At 38.2% G+C, this 18,843-nt stretch overlaps 3 protein-coding genes across 6 annotated transcripts; 2 read left to right on the top strand and 1 right to left on the bottom strand.

Moving 5' to 3' along the window:
• The first annotated feature begins 307 nt into the window (after positions 1-307).
• LOC103388639 (Krueppel-like factor 10) lies at positions 308-3,213 on the top strand. Of its 2 annotated transcripts, none has more exons than XM_008323708.2 (4): positions 308-462; positions 1,332-1,544; positions 1,702-2,521; positions 2,610-3,213. In XM_008323708.2, exons 1-4 carry the CDS (start codon positions 451-453, stop codon positions 2,867-2,869), a joined length of 1,305 nt encoding a protein of 434 aa, XP_008321930.1. In that variant the 5' UTR covers positions 308-450; the 3' UTR covers positions 2,870-3,213. The 2 variants fall into 2 exon arrangements, with proteins under 2 accessions (XP_008321930.1, XP_024917398.1); XM_025061630.1 differs by lacking the exon at positions 308-462 and adding an exon at positions 473-1,238 and having other exon boundaries at positions 1,299-1,544.
• Positions 3,214-8,983, bottom strand: LOC103388638 (antizyme inhibitor 1). 3 transcript variants are annotated; one of them, XM_008323707.3, is made up of 12 exons: positions 8,736-8,983; positions 7,205-7,326; positions 6,663-6,873; positions 6,342-6,515; positions 6,054-6,226; positions 5,798-5,932; positions 5,598-5,679; positions 5,396-5,470; positions 5,008-5,167; positions 4,746-4,861; positions 4,412-4,629; positions 3,214-4,296 (listed from the first exon to the last, which is right to left on the bottom strand). In XM_008323707.3, the coding sequence occupies exons 3-12, from the start codon at positions 6,762-6,764 to the stop codon at positions 4,182-4,184; spliced, it is 1,350 nt and encodes a 449-aa protein (XP_008321929.1). In that variant the 5' UTR covers positions 6,765-6,873; positions 7,205-7,326; positions 8,736-8,983; the 3' UTR covers positions 3,214-4,181. The 3 variants fall into 3 exon arrangements, with proteins under 3 accessions (XP_008321929.1, XP_016893661.1, XP_008321928.1); XM_017038172.2 differs by lacking the exon at positions 8,736-8,983 and adding an exon at positions 7,899-8,315 and having other exon boundaries at positions 4,746-4,858; XM_008323706.3 differs by lacking the exon at positions 8,736-8,983 and adding an exon at positions 7,899-8,311.
• Positions 8,984-12,684: 3,701 nt separating this feature from the next.
• Positions 12,685-18,510, top strand: atp6v1c1a (ATPase H+ transporting V1 subunit C1a). The gene is made up of 13 exons (XM_008323705.3): positions 12,685-12,842; positions 13,512-13,672; positions 14,177-14,244; positions 15,078-15,163; positions 15,261-15,355; positions 15,488-15,579; positions 15,922-16,020; positions 16,142-16,210; positions 16,312-16,404; positions 16,769-16,862; positions 17,231-17,328; positions 17,413-17,539; positions 17,842-18,510. The coding sequence occupies exons 2-13, from the start codon at positions 13,541-13,543 to the stop codon at positions 17,938-17,940; spliced, it is 1,152 nt and encodes a 383-aa protein (XP_008321927.1). The 5' UTR covers positions 12,685-12,842; positions 13,512-13,540; the 3' UTR covers positions 17,941-18,510.
• The last annotated feature ends 333 nt before the right edge of the window (positions 18,511-18,843 follow it).

Genomic DNA, 18,843 nt, shown 5'->3' with positions numbered 1-18,843 from the left:
TGACTACAAAGATTACGTTCTGCTTTTCCTCATTTTAATTTCCCATAAGTTTATTTTATGCAGTTCTGTGAATTCATTACATTTATTTAACTATATATTTAGCCTACATTTCGGCAATTTAGTTTTTAAATTAAGACACATCCATCTAAGCTACATTAGCATTGTGTGTGTATGTGTGTGTGTCTACGCAGCCTGTGTACCACGTCTCCCCCACGTCCCTGTCATTCCTCGATCACGCACCGTCTCCCTTGCCCATTGGTCGGTGTTCGTACACACCTTTGTGCGTCATTGGGTGAGGCACTAGTCCACGCCCCGCTTTTCCCCCACGGCTTTTGAAAGGATGAATGGGCGCTGGGCTGAGCAGAGAAGCAGCAAATATAGCTGAATCTTGGGTTTCAAGTGCTAACAAACAAACCCGAGCGGACGTGTGAAACACAGAAGTGCTGCAACATGACCAAAACTGTAAGTACGTCTTTAATTTAAAAATAATTACACATTAGATACGACTTTCATTCTAATTAACGAGGATGCTTAATGAGATGTACGAGAGTGTCTTATTTATTTTTACTTTCAATTTTATGACGTTAGTCATGCTTTTTTGTAGTGACTATTTAAATCAGACGTTACCATCTCACAGCAGTTCTGTATGTGGTGGTAATTGCCCATTTGTGTGGTCATCGGGCCAGGTCAGTTAAGTAAATGTCTCCAGTGTGGGTTGTGTGCGTGTTTGTGTAAGCAGCTGGTGATTTTTACAAGTAGGTGAAAGGTCCTCAGCGCAGAACAGGAGGAGGAGCAGCAGCAGCTGACCATGCTTCCTTCACATGCTTCTTCGTTACATATTTGGCTTCTTAACAACTACAATCAATTTGAAACGTTGTTACTTAGAAGCTAAGACATGTCACAAGGCATGTCTGGAGTTTTCTCAGAGGTTAGGTAAGGACCAACAGATGAGTCACTGAAGACTCAGTCCACCAACACCACTTCTTTTACATGCCCTGTGTTTAAAGTTATGAATATTTGACCAGTTATTCTTACAGAGAATTTTTCTTCTTTTTACATCCATAGAAAGTTGCATTAAATATAGAGACTAAATGATTACCTCCCAAAATTAATTTAATTACCTTAGTGATTACCATGAAGTACTACAGACAAGAAATGTTTAGTAGGCACTTAGTAAGACATTATTAACTCTCCTGATCATTTTATCAGTAATGTTGTATGATCTCACGTTCCTCTCAAGGTGGCCTCAATCCTGTGCAGACCTCCAGTGATTATCTTTACTGGTACTTAATGTCCACACTTGAGAAACTTGATTTCTGTTCTGCTGCCAGATGTTCAACATGGACTCTGAGGACCTTCACTCAGCCATGCAGAGGGTGGACGAAGGAGACATGGATGCTGTGGAGACTCTGATGTCCATGACATATCACTGGAAAAACAGAAGCTTTAAGGATGGGAATTTCAGACCTCTCACTCCATCCTCAGACTGTTCAGGAGAAGACTGTGCCTCTACAGTTTCCACTGCTTCACATGATTCAACTTGGGTAAGTGACACGTGAATAATCAAGTGACGAACATATTGGCCACCACATGATTTGGCTTTGAGCCCCTTAAACGCTCTACTTAAGGGTCAATTTCTATATTATGTTCATGAATTATACATGTATTTAATATAATATAAAAACCTCCATTTGTCCCCAGTGTATGACACCACCATATAGCCCACTCCACTGCGAGGCCACACAGCTAATCCCACAGGCAGCTGCACATTATCCAGAATCTGGAAGCCCAACCTGGCAGCCAGTAGAAGACACCAATCCTGCTGCTCCCCAGCAGAAGTTCAAGTGTACCAGTGTAATCCGCCACACAGCAGATGGTCAGCAATGTGTTCACCCTATCTTAAAAGAATCCTGTAAATCCTACACAAAAGACTCTTTACAACATTTGAGCTCAGGTGATGGCTTAAAAAACAGAGGCTCTGACCCCAGGGCTCCAACGCCTCAAAAGACTGTGACTGTGCCAAATATCGTAAAGGAAACACCAAACCAGAAAGCTGTTTCATGTTCAAGTCATGATCCAGTTCCACCACAATGTATCTCCACTTTGTCTTCTGGTGCTAATCAAGTTTCTCCTGTGCCTGTCTACTGCCAAATCCTTCCTGTTTCTTCTATAGCCACCACTGGTTTACAAATGCCCCAACAAATGAGCCATAAACAAACCCCAGCAGCTTCGTTGGCCCAGGTTTTTGTCCTTGGAGGCCAGGTTACCCAAAGCCCTTTAATGCTTCTTGTTCCTCAGTCAGCAGTTCCTACCATATATGCTAAACCTGCACTAGTGACACATGATGCCAACAAGTTACCAGCTATTGCGCCTGCACCTAGCTCCACCCCAGTGGAACAAAAACACAGCAGAGTCCAGGCTGAGCTGCCGCGTGTACGTAGTCATGTGTGTCCGCACAAAGACTGCACTAAGACCTACTTCAAAAGTTCTCACCTCAAGGCCCATGTGAGGACCCACACAGGTGAGAGAATGACGAAGGTGAATACTGTGAGGACATATTTGATCTTTAGATGGGCTGTAAAAGCATTTAATGTTTTTTTTAATGTCAGGTGAGAAGCCCTTCAAATGCAAGTGGGAGGGCTGTGAGAGGCGATTTGCTCGCTCTGACGAACTGTCTCGCCATCGCCGCACACATACGGGAGAAAAGAAGTTTATCTGCCATTTGTGCCACAGCAGCTTCATGCGTAGCGACCACCTGTCCAAACATGCCCGGAGACACCTGACAGCGAGGAAAACACCTAGCTGGGTGTTGGGGCTCACCCAGGCTACAGACTTTATCCCTAAAGATGCAACTGAAACAAAACTGTGAATTTCAATGTTGTTGGTTTTCCTTTTGAACAATAACAATGTGAAGCTCATTAGTAATGTACTGCTCAGGTAAGTCAGCTATTAAAGCTTTGATATGACACTGTATATTTAGCACATTAAATTTATTTGTTTGCAAATTTAACTTAATTTATTTTGTTTACCTTTCATTGAACAAAGAATGTTGTACAGGTTCCTTTGTGCCATATAGGCTTGATTTCTTGCACATGACTACTATGAAGGATGAATTACTCTTCTTTATGTAACTAATGCATGTATTTTGGCACGTGTTGGCTTTTTCTACTGTCATCATTTAATATCTGTAAAATACAAAGACAGTGACTCGCATTTCTGTCCGAGTTTTGTTTACTACTGTTCACATTGACAAGCACAGCTACAAGTTAATAGCAGACAAATCACTAAATTCCTCATGCTTACACAAATATTTTAGACAAAGACAATTTTTCAGAAAAATACACAACTTTTTCAAAAGTCAAGAGTCAAAAGTAGTTTTAAAACAAAACTCTACTAAAATGCAGGTGGGTTACAGTTCTGGATTTCTTGACAGAAGTCCCTTTTCTACACCAGACATGTCATTCAACACTTGCTTTGTTCCGTCTGTAGTACTGTACTGCTGTACTGCTGTGTAGTAAAACCTTTCACCTGCAGGAAAATCAGTTAAGACACCAGAAAACTGGTTAACACTGTTCGAATGGCCTTTTAAACACATTCTGGGATTGGTTTTCTTCACACAATCATAAAACTGGCAAATGTCCATGTGCAAACAGTATGTGCTGTATGAGATTGCTGCAAGCCTTAGTTTTAACACACTGATGATAATTTAATTGAAATTTGATAAAGGAATAATTTATTTAACTATAATAAAATCTGTGGTATCAGTTCAAATAATAAAAGTACATTCTGGGACGAAGCACAGAGGTCTTAAAGAGGATTCTGTTTAAATACACTTCTTCACTCAGGATATACATTTCTGTACAATACTATCAGCAGCAATGGAGACACCTCTTTTGTCAAACTGGATCATGAATTTTCTAATCTACATTTCTACAGAATGTAATATCTTTAGCTGAATGCCAAAAGCTTAATAAAATCTGTATTTGACTTTTTATGACTTAATTTTCTTCCATGCTACTGAAAGCTAACAGTTGTAATCACATAATACACTACACATTTAAGGTTTCAACATCAACTTGATCCAGTCCCAGCAGGTTCAAGCACTGTTTTTACAGTTCATCTCAGTGGAATGTAGACCAGACAAAGCTAGCAGCAGAACCCAGTGGTCTGGCCAACGACTGCTAAGCTGGGACAGAGAAAGCAGCCTCTGGATGGCAGGAATTGAAGCAATAAGGGACCAAGGAAAAGTTCTTCAGTGTAGCCTCATGGATACTGCAATTTTCCTGAAATTCAAACCTAGTGCAGGCCAATAAAATATGTTGAAGATAAAAATACACAACACAATGCAAGGGATACTACAATTGTAGGACAAACTTAGAGAATTTACAATTTAAGCATCATCTCTCCTTACCAGTCTCTCGAGGAGATGACAAAGTATACAGGGGGTGGTGGTGAGTCAGATGTGGTGCAAAGAGGCTGACCGAGGCTGTAGGCCCCAGCATGGCTGAACAGGAGCCAGTCACCAATGTTGAGCTCAGGTAATAAACAGTGCTCCACCACGAGGTCCAGGTCATCCCCAGATGGACCCCAAAGACGGCTGCTGAACACTGGAGCATCCAGGGAGATGTTCTGAGAACACAGAGGTCATTGTTCGGTATTTATTCATCACAGAGTATAAACTTATATTAGAGACGGACTATATACCAGTGAAATGTATTAAATGTGTTCAAACAAATAGAACTCACTTTGTGAACAGATGGAGCCACAATCACTGTGTCTGAAAGTTTACTGGAAAAGGTTCCATAAACTCCTTCATTTATGTAGTACTGAAACTCTGGCTCTTCATTTGGCGACAGATCTTCTGTGCAGATATATAGTGCATAAAATAATTTTGAGTAATGGACTTTGACTCTTGTTCTTTTTAAGTAGAATGAGATCTAATAAATTATTGCAACTTGACAATTATCAGGAAATCAGACAGTCTTAAAGAAAGCCAATGACCATAACCTTGATCCTGCTGATCCAGGGGATCCATGTCCTTGGAGATGATGTTAACAGCCAAGGTGAAAGCAGAGGTGACAAAGAAACTCCCAGGCTCAGCAACGATAGAAACTCCAGTAGAAGGTGGGAAGTACAGGTCCACCATTGACATGATGGCAACGTTGACCTGCATGAAAAGATGAGGGAGATTAAGTGTGTGGTGTCTCAACCATCAATAAATAAGGCAACAAATTTGAAATTTGAGAAATACAATTCAAAATGACTTAATATTATTTCCCTGTATCTGAGGATGAGGTTGAACAAAGTTTTATAAAAGAGGTCAGAGGTAATAAAAAAATCCACCTCATATTTCATCTTCATCTGCTGTACAAATGGCAAAACAAAACTTACTGACCTGCACCAGCTGAGCCTCAGTGACACTAAAGCCTCCTCCAATGTCAAGGATTTTCATGTTGAACCCAATTTCCTCCTGTAACAGGCAGAAGGATCACTAGTACCAAATTTGTATTGGTGAGTGGTGGAGGGGGACATAAGCTGGGGAGAACAGTTTCTCTAAATTAAGTAATACATTGAGTAATATACCAGATATAACTTACTCCCATATCAAAAACACAGCGGGCATCTGAGATGGCATGGACGTAGACCTGGTCATCCTCACAGGAGTGAGAAATGTGAAATCTGTGGTGAGGAGCAATCCAAAAGACTATTTGAATATGATGTATTAGGCTGGTTAGTTAATGTAAGAGTTTCAATATTTTGTAACAAACTTACAACTTATCAAGTCTTTAGGCCTCACCTGACTCCAACAACCTGAACACTCAGTTCCTTTGCCTTCTCCAGGAGACGCCTGCAGTCCTTCAGGGAGCAGCCAATTGTCATGCTTATGTCATCATCCAGGTTTGATGCCTGTGTTGAAACCTGCAGCAGCAGCCTTAATCAACACACAAGGACAAAATTGATATGGCAACATCCTCTTGATAATTAAAAGAAAATTAGAACAGAGCCAACTGAAAAAACATTTTTACATGAGACAAACAGAATAAAGCACCCACTTGGCATTGGGGTGAGAGCGTGAAATCTTGCGTAGCTCAGCTTCATTGTCACACACCAGAAGGTCGATGCCATTCTTAGCAGCATATTTAATGTGAGAGACCTGTTTGCAGAAACTACTGTAGATGATGTCTTCAGAAGGAATACCATGGCCTTGCACCAGCTCCAGTTCAGACTAATAGACAAAGGAGAATGACGCGGATACTTTTTATTACAGCGGTAGTATATGACATTATATGAGATGAGATCTATCTGGTATGAATGATTATAATTAAACAGTAAAACATTACCTTGTTGTTGCAAATAAATCCACTTCCAAGAGCAGCAAGAACCGCAATAACAGCTGAACTGCTGTTACATCTGACATTGTAGTAGGGTCGAATTTGGGCCATGTGTGTTCGCCAGCGAACATGTTGCCTCATTACAACACCAAGGTCTGCCACAAAGAATGCATTCTTCTCAGACTGAGAAAGAAAAAATGAAATGTGTAAAACACTGCAATCTTATGCAAAACAAGCAAACACACCAATAACAGATGTTAAGAGTAATATTAAAACATTCAGACTTAAAGAACACTAAAAAATGTCTTTGAAATGCAGTGAGAATTATACCAGGTTTTGTCCATAAATAAGGTTGTCAGTGACATCGAGGAGCATTGTGCCTCCCTCCAGCAGGCTGACAGAATACTGCTGTTCTTTAGCGAAGCCCTTCATTTTCTTCTCCAATTTGCTCAAATCCCACAGGCATAAAGAACGCGGCTAATTTGAGGTAGTATTGCGACTGAGCTGCTGAGCCCCTGGGGTCCTAGAGCTTTGCAACAAGCTGTACAAAAAACATGGTCAGAAATAGAGACAAATCTTAGACATAACACAATTTAGTAATGTCTAGACAATATACATTTACCCGTGCTTTCAAACTGTCATTCATATATTATGGGGGAAAAATATTCTTTTATGTGGTCTTCACAGTAAAAGTCTGCACTGACCACACAGAATAAACTACTACGCCATGTTAGCAAGGAAAGAATAAGCCCCCCCCCCCCATCAGTGTCCCTACTTTACTTTCAAAAACTTTGCACAGTAGTCACTACGCAATAGATACACACAATCTTTGAAAACATCCAGATTATATGAACAGTGCATGTCTTACTCACATGGATAAGTCCTAAGATGAACTTGTCCACTATCAACTAGGATCCCAAGGTGGCTCTGCGTTGAAGTCAAATGACTCTCGGTATAGAGCTGCCCCTAAATTCTCTGGATAGTTGTTGTACACCTGGAAGGGGACAAGTGAAGACAGGACAGATAAAAAACAGGCCCTGGCAGATGGTGGTATTTTTTTCTTAACTGATTCGTTATTTGGTTTAGGATGGATGGATGGATGGATAAATAGATAGATATCACTTTATTAATCCCTTCAGAGTCCCCTTCAGGAAATTTAGGAAGGTAAAAGACAGGTAATGGTAGAAAACGGTATGTCAAAAACAGTATTAATCCCAAATGTACCCCATTAATTGACAATACATGACCATGGATACTTTGAAACCTTAGACCAGCCATAGAATTAAATATTTTTAACGTTACTCGGTCAGCTGGGTGGGGGTATTTGTGAACAGGAATGTTGACAGTTCATTTAAATAGGTTCGCATTAGAAAGCCACCTAGCTACAGTAATAGTTCAAATATGTAAGTACGTCAATATATGACTAATGTGTTATCGGGTTTTTAAATAAAAGTTCTTGCACTAGCCCCCAAAAGTACGACAGTTATTTGCGATTTTAGCCGTTAACCGGTTGATTCACACATGTTAATTAATGAGCTAACACCATAGATGGCTAACGTTACTTACATTCACTGAAAACCCAGCCGAGGGGACGGATCGCTTTTTCCTTTTAAGCGGAATTTTTAATGAGTGATGGGTTTACATAAGGAGAAAAGATAAATTGCCATGGACGTGGTGGAGGTCGTCTTTTTCTTGTTCGTTGATCAGTATAGTAGGAATTGCTAACAGGAAACAGTGGACACACGGCAACAGCGAAATTGGGAGACGGACCCATAAACAACTAAACTAGACATAAAACAATCCGATCACATCCGGGTAAACCTTCAAAATAAATTCACTTGGTAACGAATAATGGTAAAATATAAATCAATTAATTTTTCAATGTGCAAAACTACTTACAACGAGTTAAGAATTGGCAAGTTATTGAAATTTAGACCTTCTAATGTGCATGTTACTTATTGGATGTAACACATGAGCGAAGGTTCCACCACCAGTCAAAAGCAGGGACCGGATCTTACAATATATTTTTTTTTTTTTTTTTTTTTTTTTTTTTTTTTTTTTTATTTTTTTTTATGGTCTGTATTGTCATTGTAACACGGGGATAAAACGAAACTGAGCCTCTGCTTTTAACCCATCACGTCATGTAAATTATCGTATTAAATTTGACATTTTTGGTATTTTACATTGGTTATTTAATTTTTAATGTTAGTAATGTTTTCTAATTTGATCTACAAATAATATATGTTAATATAGATAGATAGAACTTTATTTATAATAGATTATTATTTATAATATATAATATTATATAAACTGCTTTAGAATGAGTATACATTATTGCTGAGCTAAATCTTCCATAGTTTGTGCACCTCTAAGCATTTCATAAAAAAGCATTGCATTTCTCACCTGTGTTAGGTCACCACTGTATTTCCCATTGCTATAAAATAAGTATGGAATGCTGTCCGATTCAGTTTACAGGATTTCTTCCCCTTGTTTCTGAAGCCAAAGAAGAAAGGTTGTAAAACCCAAGTCCCATGAGCGATGTCTGTGATGAATGCATGTAATACGTATTTAAGTTCAAGCTCAAGTTCTTTCTCTATGCCTTTCTCAGTGTAACTTCAAGTTACAGTTGTGTTGCCTTTATAATCTCTAGACCAGAGATAGAGTGTGTTTTCTGTGGAGATACATTTGCATGTCTCCCTCCTTAATGGTAGAAAAGAGGAGGAGTGAGCTGAGGGAAGCCATCAGAGAGGAAAGGTTTTCCCTCCAGCTGGCTTGGACAGGGAGAGAAATATTTGCTACAGTTGTTTTTAGTGGAAAATGCAACAAAACATACTCTACAACTTAGAAAGGATGCAAAATCAATTGTACTTTTTTTGTACATTATTGTCTTTATGGTCTCTGTGTTTTCAGCACATTTTCTAAACCCAAGTTCTATTTGTGTAGGATGACTGTTTGATTTTGTTGATAAATTTTGAGTTTTAGTGTCAGAATTTTAATCTGAATATTCCCAAGAAGATTAATTGTTTGTAACAGCAAAAGTAGCCTTATGTAAAAGTGTGTACACTTTATATATTGTACTTCATTCAGAAAAAAAATAAAATCTTTAGAAAGCTTGTCTCATGACAAAATTAAATTCTAATATGCAGGATGTTTTTAACCAGAGCAGTCATGAATTGTATAGCTGTGAAAATTCTCCTTCGTGTGCAGTGAGTACTCACTGGGGAAAGATAAAACAATAGCAACTTTTGTTTCAACAGTAAAACTTTTGCTTAGACTCCATTGTACAATCTAGAGAGGCAGCGTCTCTACTTTGGGCCACAACAAAAAGCTGTTCCGTGTTTTGTGCCTGTTTTCCCCAACAATAAATAAGCCTATGTATAATATAGAAGTCTAATCACACATAGCATCTTAAGTGACTTCCAGTAAGGCACAATGTTTAATTTCCATTGTTTAGATTTTAATAGCCATTGCAGCTACTGTGCTGGGTATGTGACAGGGAGACATGTGTACCACCCACTGTGCAGGCAAATACTCCAGTGGGTGCATTGTGCAGCAGGTATTCTTATTTGCAAACAGATTACATCAACCCAAAGACATTGCATTGACCCTATCACACCAGTCTGCAGTCTATATCAGCGAGGAAACACAAAAACAAAACAAAAAAACACAACTAAATTACAATTACTAAGTTATGTTTTTAGGGTGAAAGTGTCATACCATTACACGAACAAACATCATTATCTCACAAAATGTATGATATGACTAATCAAACCCAGTATGAACTGATCTTGTGCCACTAGACCTTAGTGTTGTAAGAGTTGTTAGGTTACTCATCAGTGGTTTCACCTCTTTTTGCCAAAGAATGTTGCTTAGTGAAAGGACTTCAAAATGACTTTTCTTCACACTGCTCTGAATGTTAAGTGGGATGATACAAAGCAGCAGCCCACAGGAACCTAAAATACGCACTTGGACAGCTTAACTCTTTGAGTTGAGGCTTTTCATTAGTTATTTAACTTGTGTTATGAAAAAACATGTCAACACTAAGCTATAAAATTTAGATTGAATTATATTGTAACAAAAATCCTTTAAAACAAACACACAGAATTAAATTAAGTACAAAACAGGCTACATGGCTGAGCAGCAGCTGATTTGACTGGAGCAGAAGGGATTCACTAGCATGGTAGAATAATTCTCACTGCTTTTCTCTAGTGTTAAGTGAGAAGTTTGCATCTGTCCATGTTGTTCTGTTGCGAGAAACAAATGATGGCGATGCTTTGCCAAAATCGTTGGTATTATAGCAGCCAGCCAACGACATTTATCAGTCAGCTATTTTTTGTAATTCTGACGTATGTAGCTGCTTCTTCCAGTCATTAGTCAGGTCACAGTCTGAATTATTACCCAAGAAATTCAAAGCTTTTATCTGAGCCAAAGGACACTTGGTAAAACCAGCTAATGGGGGGACTGCCTTTATCTCTGGGCTGTCCCACAACATGTCATTTTTAACAATGGTATCAAAAAATGGCAAAGACACAGTGAGATACACTGTGATGGTCAAACAATAAGACAGACTAAAAAATGGTGCTTGTTTCACCCTTATTTCCTTCTGACAGAATAATCTAGTTCTAATAATTTTATATTGCCTTGACCGTCAGTGTGAATGTTATATATAGAAACGTTATTATAAAAGCTATGGAAGCTGGAAGATGGTCCTTACATTACACATATATACCATATAAAGGGACTGTAGGTTAATGGGTACCGTAGCTTGTCTTCCACCTCAGGGTAGCTTTCGTTTCACTAGAGAAGATATTTGACCCGAGCTTGGGCCTGAATCCATGGAACGACTGATGTTTCATAAAAAGAAATTCATGTTCAGTAAATGTGTTGTGTAAGTGTATGAATAAAATGTTGATGATACCATTCGCTCACCTTTACAGGGAGCTCATTTGATCATTAAAACATGTTTTCTCATTGGTTCTAGGATATTTGTACAACAACCCTGTGGCAAATGAATGCACTAATATAACTAATGGCTTGTTGTTGTCTGGAGAGGAGTTAAATCCAATCCAACTGGTTTTACAGGTGTTCACAGGGAGGTTTTTCTTTGCATTATTTAGATAGAGAACAGAAAATTAAGAAGACTAAAAACTAGTAAGAATATAATGTATTTCCACACTGAATATATCATGATGTAAGGCTAATTCTTCAGCTCATAAGTTGCTAAAAGATGGCAAAATATTGTGAGCCAAAAAATACAGCAAATACCAACGTATTTACAGATAAAACAACAGCCAAATTTGTTTTGAAAAATTTTATGAATTGCCTCCAACCCAAAACTGAGCCTCTGTCAACATTCCTAAGACCTTATGGCATGATTTGAGAGCAAGGGAGAAACAATCTTGGATGCCAAGTCAGCAGCCTTTGAGACTTAAGAGTTCCTAAATTTGGAAAAGCCAGGTCAGGTTTCCTGGCTTTGGGTGTCTCCTGCTTGGAATCTTAGGAAAACACCCCCAATGGGACATGTTTATAGTTCAGTGGGCCTAGGGTTCATTGTTTGATACACAATGCTTGGTCTGCCTGGAGCCAACCCCTGACATCAAACGGCAAAGTAAGTTTGCCCATGGCTGGCCAGAGGCCAGTCTGCACGAACGTTATCAGGACACACACATGCTACAATCAATCAGTCTGCGGAGCAGGGGCTACCAAGGGTCTGGCTTTTAATGTCCTCGGGCTCAGCTGAGAGAAATGTGGACTCACATAGCTCCTCTAAAACAAACATGCCATGTTTTTTTGCTGACCTACAGTATATGGGGCATCAAAATCATAATAATATGAAGCAAAGGTATGAAGACAGTGCAGCTGTAAAGGGTTTATGTGGTTAACATTTCTTTCGCAAGATACATTTTGTATGAACCGTTACTTTAAGTAACACACACACGTATGCATAAACATACACAGTATACATACAAAAACACACAAAATGCATATCAATAAATTCAGATAATCAAATATAAAAACTACAAATACTCACATTCAAATACAAGGTCAATGTAGAGTGTCCATATAACTTAAGGTAATATTTTGGACTGTTGGAGGAAAATGGAGAACCTGGAAAATCACAAGAACATACATCAATCTATATCACAACACCACGTTCAAGGAGGTGAAGACTCATAAAAGGTCCGTAGTTTTGTTCCTATTCTGCCAATGAAGTAATAAAAGAAAAATACTACTGAATCTCACATTGTGAACCCTGTATATTGGACCTCTGACTGCGTCAGTACAACATGTTGACCAGCTGTAGTCGCTGTTTCGTTCTCACACCGAGCACAGGGTAAAAAGAGAGCAAGAGGATTTCCGCTTTCTGTCTGACAGGTCAGCTGACTCTGACGCTGCTGCTGTCAGGAAACCTCACGAAATGAAATAAATCGCAGCTATGAATTTCACCAAGATTTAAAAACACCGTAAACAGCTCTCGGTTAGCTTGTTACTGTCACAATCAAAACAGAGGTGAGTAGAACAAATTAATATTTAAAAAAGGCTTATATTAGCTGCTGTTTTCCCCTAAGCTAATTGTTTAGCGGAGGCTAATCCCAGCTGGATGTTACTTGACCTTAACCATTCTAATAGAGGGGAATCCATCCACTGTTTTACTGGTCTTTCTAAACTAGGCTTCATATTACTAAAACTCACAACGAGTTAGCGCCCGATAATGTTCTAGCACTTCCTCGTTAGCTCCACCAGTTTCTAGCTAAGAATCTTGGGCTAAAAACATGACATATTGTATACATGCTTCATTGTAGGACAGCTGTGTTTACGTCTCTGTCGACATTCTAAAGACTTTAAATGGTAAAGTTTGACAATACTTAAACCAGTTTATCGCATGTACCCTTTTTTGCCCTTTCATTCGTCATTTACTGAATAATCACTATATTGTAAAGCAGTTTCTTATATTTATTGTCTAATATGTAAACTTCCTTATAATATCTGTTTAACTTTTATTTATATTCATTTTAAAATATTGTTAAATGCCTTACTGTTTGTACTGTACACTGCATGTTTGGTTAAAAACGTTCAATGCACGGAATGTGCTTAACTATAATGTTGATATGATTCATTTTACTAACTCACTGAGAAAATAACAAACACCTTCATATTAATCTAAATCTGGTTTCTCAGTTTTTTGTAGCTGTGTCTTAGCTGAAAACATGACTGAGTTTTGGCTGATCTCGGCTCCTGGTGAAAAGACCTGCCAGCAAACATGGGACAAAATGATGGCAGCCACCACACGCACACAGAACCTCTCCACTAACCACAAATTCAGCATACCAGACCTTAAGGTTTGCACTTGGTTTAAAGTCTTTGTACTTCGCTATAACACATTGAATTACGTGACTGAACAAATTATTTACAAAATTCATTGTCCATGAATTTTAGATGAAGTTTAATTATAAACTTACCCACCTTATGTATCCAGTGTCAAGAATAGACTAAATCTTTGAAAGGGAAGCAGAGTGCACACAGATCTGTTGCATGCATGTTGAAACACTGGTAAAGTTTTGACCACAGTTCTAGTTGTCCTGATGTGGTTCCACTCTGTAAGGAAGGTGAAGTAACCTCACTGACTGTGTAACCACATTGGACAGCAGAGTTCTCCTGGAACTGTTAGTAATGCATGACAGGCCCCGGATAAAGAGGCGCCATCCTAAGCATACAGGGCCCCTGATGTCACTTTATGCTGATTGAAGCCAAAATCTTGCTGTTTAAACAGCACCTTGTTGACCCTGACTACAGTCATAGAGTCAAAATTTTTCAAATGCATTATTGTTCTTTTTCTGTTTCAGGTTGGGACATTAGATGTTCTGGTCGGACTGTCAGATGAACTGGCAAAATTAGACTCCTTTGTCGAAGGGTATGCTACTCATTGAGTTCTAATTTCTATTATTTGAGAAACACAAAAATATCAATTTCAGCCTGTGAATCAATTTTATCTCTGACGCTACTACTTTAATGCTCTATAATCGCTTCTCTTGTTTTGTAACAATGAGGAATTTCACAGGGGCCTGAGGTTGGTGAGACTTGTGGTCTAAACTTGGCAAGTTACAGTTGGGTGACACACCGGCAGTTCTTTATTTACTCATATTTATACATGATGACTTAGGTCCTACAAATATGTTTCTCTGTAGTTGGTAGTCTTTTGAAATCTGACATCTAAAACTTTGCAACTTGTTTCACTTGTATTATTTACTAACTTAATAAAAAAAATGTAGATGTCAGAATGTTTAAAAAGCAATAACGAAATGATCGATAGAATGTAGTGTACATTTAGCATACGGAAATCTCTACTCTCGCTAAGCATTTATTAAAGGTTAAAGATAAGTGTTTTGTGATTTAAGAAAAAAAGAAGAAGAAAGTTTAATGTCTCTGTAACCTCTTGTGACACTGTGACCTTTTAGTGTGTCTTGACCAGCAATGCTGGAGAACTTGTGATCTGAAGGCTCTGCTTTGAAGTGCCTTCAAACAGCCTGGTCAAAAGCTTTCAGATCTGAAAGACATCTGTGTTATAAACGGCCTTGTCAGGAAAATACTTTTACAAGACTGTGCGAAACTTTCTTGTGTGTTTTTGTGTAAAACTTGGAAGATGACTACCATGTGATCTTGTGCAAGGTGAAAGTGTGGTTTACTCTGACTTTGTACGTGCAGTTTGTGTTGGCGCGTGTTTTAATGTCTTCTGGCTGTTCACAGTGTTGTGAAGAAGGTAGCTCAGTACATGGCCGATGTGCTGGAGGACAGCCGAGACAAAGTACAGGAGAACCTGCTGGCCAATGGAGGTACAGCTACACTTGCACTACCTTAACCTCAAGTCCTGATTTTATCATATAAACATATGAGTCAAAAGTGGGAATAACTAATTTGCTATTTTTTCAGTCGATCTTATCACCTACATCACGAGATTTCAGTGGGACATGGCAAAATACCCTATCAAACAGTCTCTTAAGAACATCTCTGAAATCATCTCAAAGGTGGATCTGAGCTTTCTTTAATGAATATCTTTCCCTTGGACTATGTTATTGTGTGCTATCTGCAGTGTTACTCTCTATTTAACATTTAACACTCTACTACAAAATCACTTTTGTCTGTTTTCATCTCTACAGCAAGTTACTCAGATTGACAATGACCTAAAGACACGAGCATCTGCTTACAACAACCTGAAGGGAAACCTGCAGAACCTAGAAAGGAAGAATGCGTGAGTAACAACACTCTAGTTTTGTAAGGAGCACATTGATAAAAGACTAAAGATTATTTAACCCAGCATCTTCATTTACTCCAGTCTCAATACATCAGCCTCTAAAACATAAAAAACCTTTTTTCTATAAAATATAATATATATAATAATATATATTAAACAAATGAACTCACTGTTAACTCAGTTCTTATAAACCTACTTCGATTCAATTTATCGTCGTTTCTCTATATTCATACAATGTACACTCAGCTTTTCTTATCAGTCATGTTTCAACAAAACGTAAAAAAATGATGTGATTCATCATCGTGTGACTCCAATGTTTTTACTGCTTTGTACCGCTAGGGGGAGCCTTTTGACCAGGAGCCTGGCTGACATTGTCAAAAAGGACGACTTTGTGCTCGACTCAGAGTACCTCATAACTCAGCTGGTAGTTGTTCCAAAGTGGGTATAACTTAAACAGTGTGGATTTAAATATGTATTAAAACCCAATATGTAGAAGTGAAGTGGTCAGAAGTTTTCCTGTGTGGGTTTGGAGAGAATTTATTTGAGCCTATTGTTTCAGGACGGCCTACACTGACTGGCAGAAAACATATGAGACCCTGGCAGAGATGGTGGTGCCTCGATCCTCAAAGTGAGTGATGAGTATTAGTTATAATAAAAATAAACTTGTCAATTTATGTTAAAAATTAGTTTTAATGCTTTAATCCCATCTGCGCTTTTCTGTCTTTCTAGCTTACTGTTTGAAGATAATGACAGTGGCCTGTTTTGCGTCACGCTGTTTAGAAAAGCCCTTGATGACTTCAAGCACAAGGCCAGAGAAAATAAGTAAGAATACAGTATTTTGACAAACTTCACTATCGACATACAGTATCATGTCTCCTACTTTAAAAAAAAGAATAGCATATGAGAAAGCTAAATATCCTCACCATTGATCACTGATGATGTGTTTATTTATTCCAAACAGCTCAACAAGTCTGTGTGACACCAGCAAATTACAATAGTGTCAGTTTATTTCCCCAATGTGCTCTCAACACAATAAAATTGTAAAAAAACAAAAACAAAAGCCAAACATGTCTAATAAGTTTATGTTGTCTGCTTCATATAGAGTTCGAATTAAGTATAGAAATGAAAAATAGAAACAAGTTTGTTATCATTATTTTGCTGTTACATTTCACCATGTCATTTTTAGGTTTATAGTGAGAGACTTTCAGTACAATGAAGAGGAGATGAAGGCGGACAAAGAGGAAATGACAAGACTGTGCACAGATAAGAAGAAGCAGTTTGTAAGTAAAATGCATACTATTGTTCTGAAATCAATCACATTCATAAACAGTTAAATGGAGACACACTCCACACTCTTTTTAGCAAATGTTTTCCTACATTATAAATTTTGTGTGTTGGTTAGAGTGACCACAGTAGGGATTATGAGTTAGGGGTGAGAGTTGACTTCACAAATACACATATTACAATTTTTTTAAATTTTGTGCCTCTATTGAAGAAAGTAAAGACAAATAAGGAGTCATCTTCTTACTGCTAAAGCGTTATACACAGCCAGTGATCTGTTTGACTGAGGTTTGTGTAACTGCTGCGTAAAGGAGAAATGTTATTACCTTACTTGAAAGGACTAGGTCATACTTTGTTCCTTTTTCAGGGGCCCCTTGTTCGCTGGCTGAAAGTTAACTTCAGTGAAGCCTTCATTGCATGGATCCACATCAAAGCTCTGAGGGTGTTTGTAGAGTCTGTTTTAAGGTACAAAATGAAAATGATTGTAGTTGCACAAAACCACAACTCACACCATCTGCAAATATTGCCTAAACTCTGTTTTTGATACAGATATGGGCTGCCAGTGAACTTCCAGGCCATGCTGCTGCAACCCAACAAGAAGAACATGAAGAAGTTGCGAGAAGTTCTCAATGATCTGTACAAGCATCTGGACAGCAGTGCAGCAGCCATCATTGATGTGAGCATGACTGCTCCGCACATGAGTCAGCACTACAACTATTATCCTAGCAAATATTTTATAAAAATGAATTATATATATACCATATTTACTGTATGTGTATACGTGTGTGTGTGTGTGTGTGTGTATATATGTATATATATACACACACACACACACATATATATATAGACACAAAAGTTTTTTAGTTTTTTACTCTAACTAGTTTAAGGAGTATAGAAAATGCACACTGTTAACTTTAATTTACAAATTCTTCTTCCTCACTGTTTAACCACAACCTTCTCCTGTGGTTGTGTTTCCAGTCGGCGATGGACATCCCAGGCCTGAACCTGAGTCAACAGGAGTACTACCCCTACGTCTACTATAAGATTGACTGCAACCTGCTGGATTTTAAAGTTTAACACTTCTCACTTCCTGCTACAACCTCCTACACTGTTCCTGCAGACCCTCCTCACTCTCTCCTGTCTATGTCAGCTGCTTGATTCGTGTTGCCGCATGTTCATTCCTTGTGGTGAAACAATTACCACTTTTACAACAAAGGGACAAAAAAACCCAAGACTTTAAAATAAATTGGATTTTGTTTACAGTACATTTACTTCATAGGTCACACAAATACTATGTACGTGAGAATGATTCTTAAAAAACCATACTGAAGGGTTTAATGTATATTTACTGCTTCATTCCAGATGTTCTGGTGTGTATTGGTGACGACATCGTCTGTGTTGGTGTTCAGACATTTGTGTTTACATATTCGCAGTTTCAACATTGCTTCCACAGCTAAAAGACGTGTGTTTTGAGTCTGTGGGCTACTGCTGCAGATACTGTGACGCAAACATGTTTTATGAGTGTGTTTGTGTGTGTGTTGTTTCATGTTGTGTCTATTTGCTGTCAAACAGAGATAAATAGCTTTATCGTGAAGTCGTTAATTAAATAAATATGATCAGTGAATCAATTAGTGAATACGTATCAAAGGTTGTTCTTTGTGGGTTTTTTATGAAGTGTCTTAACATTGTTCTTCCTGTGAGAAGTCTCAACATTTTTAATCACCAGCAGGTTTAATAGGAGTCTTTGTAAAGATTTGTGGTCTTACAAAATCCACAGCAAATTTTAGTTTGCTTAAAATTAACTTAAAATTAAAATTAAAAGTTTTACTAACACCTAATATTGAAGTACTAGTAAAACGCTCAAGTTTCAACATTGAAGTTTACTTCTGGAAACGGGTCTGCCACCAGCAGATGGCACCAAACAGACACTATACATTAGGCCCATCATTTTTCAAAGGTTGTACGGTAATTACACAAGTT

The sequence above is a fragment of the Cynoglossus semilaevis genome, chromosome 13, assembly GCF_000523025.1.
Source record: "Cynoglossus semilaevis isolate Cse_v1.0 chromosome 13, Cse_v1.0, whole genome shotgun sequence".
NCBI lineage: Eukaryota > Metazoa > Chordata > Actinopteri > Pleuronectiformes > Cynoglossidae > Cynoglossus > Cynoglossus semilaevis.
This window is presented reverse-complemented; position numbering and strand designations above follow the sequence as displayed.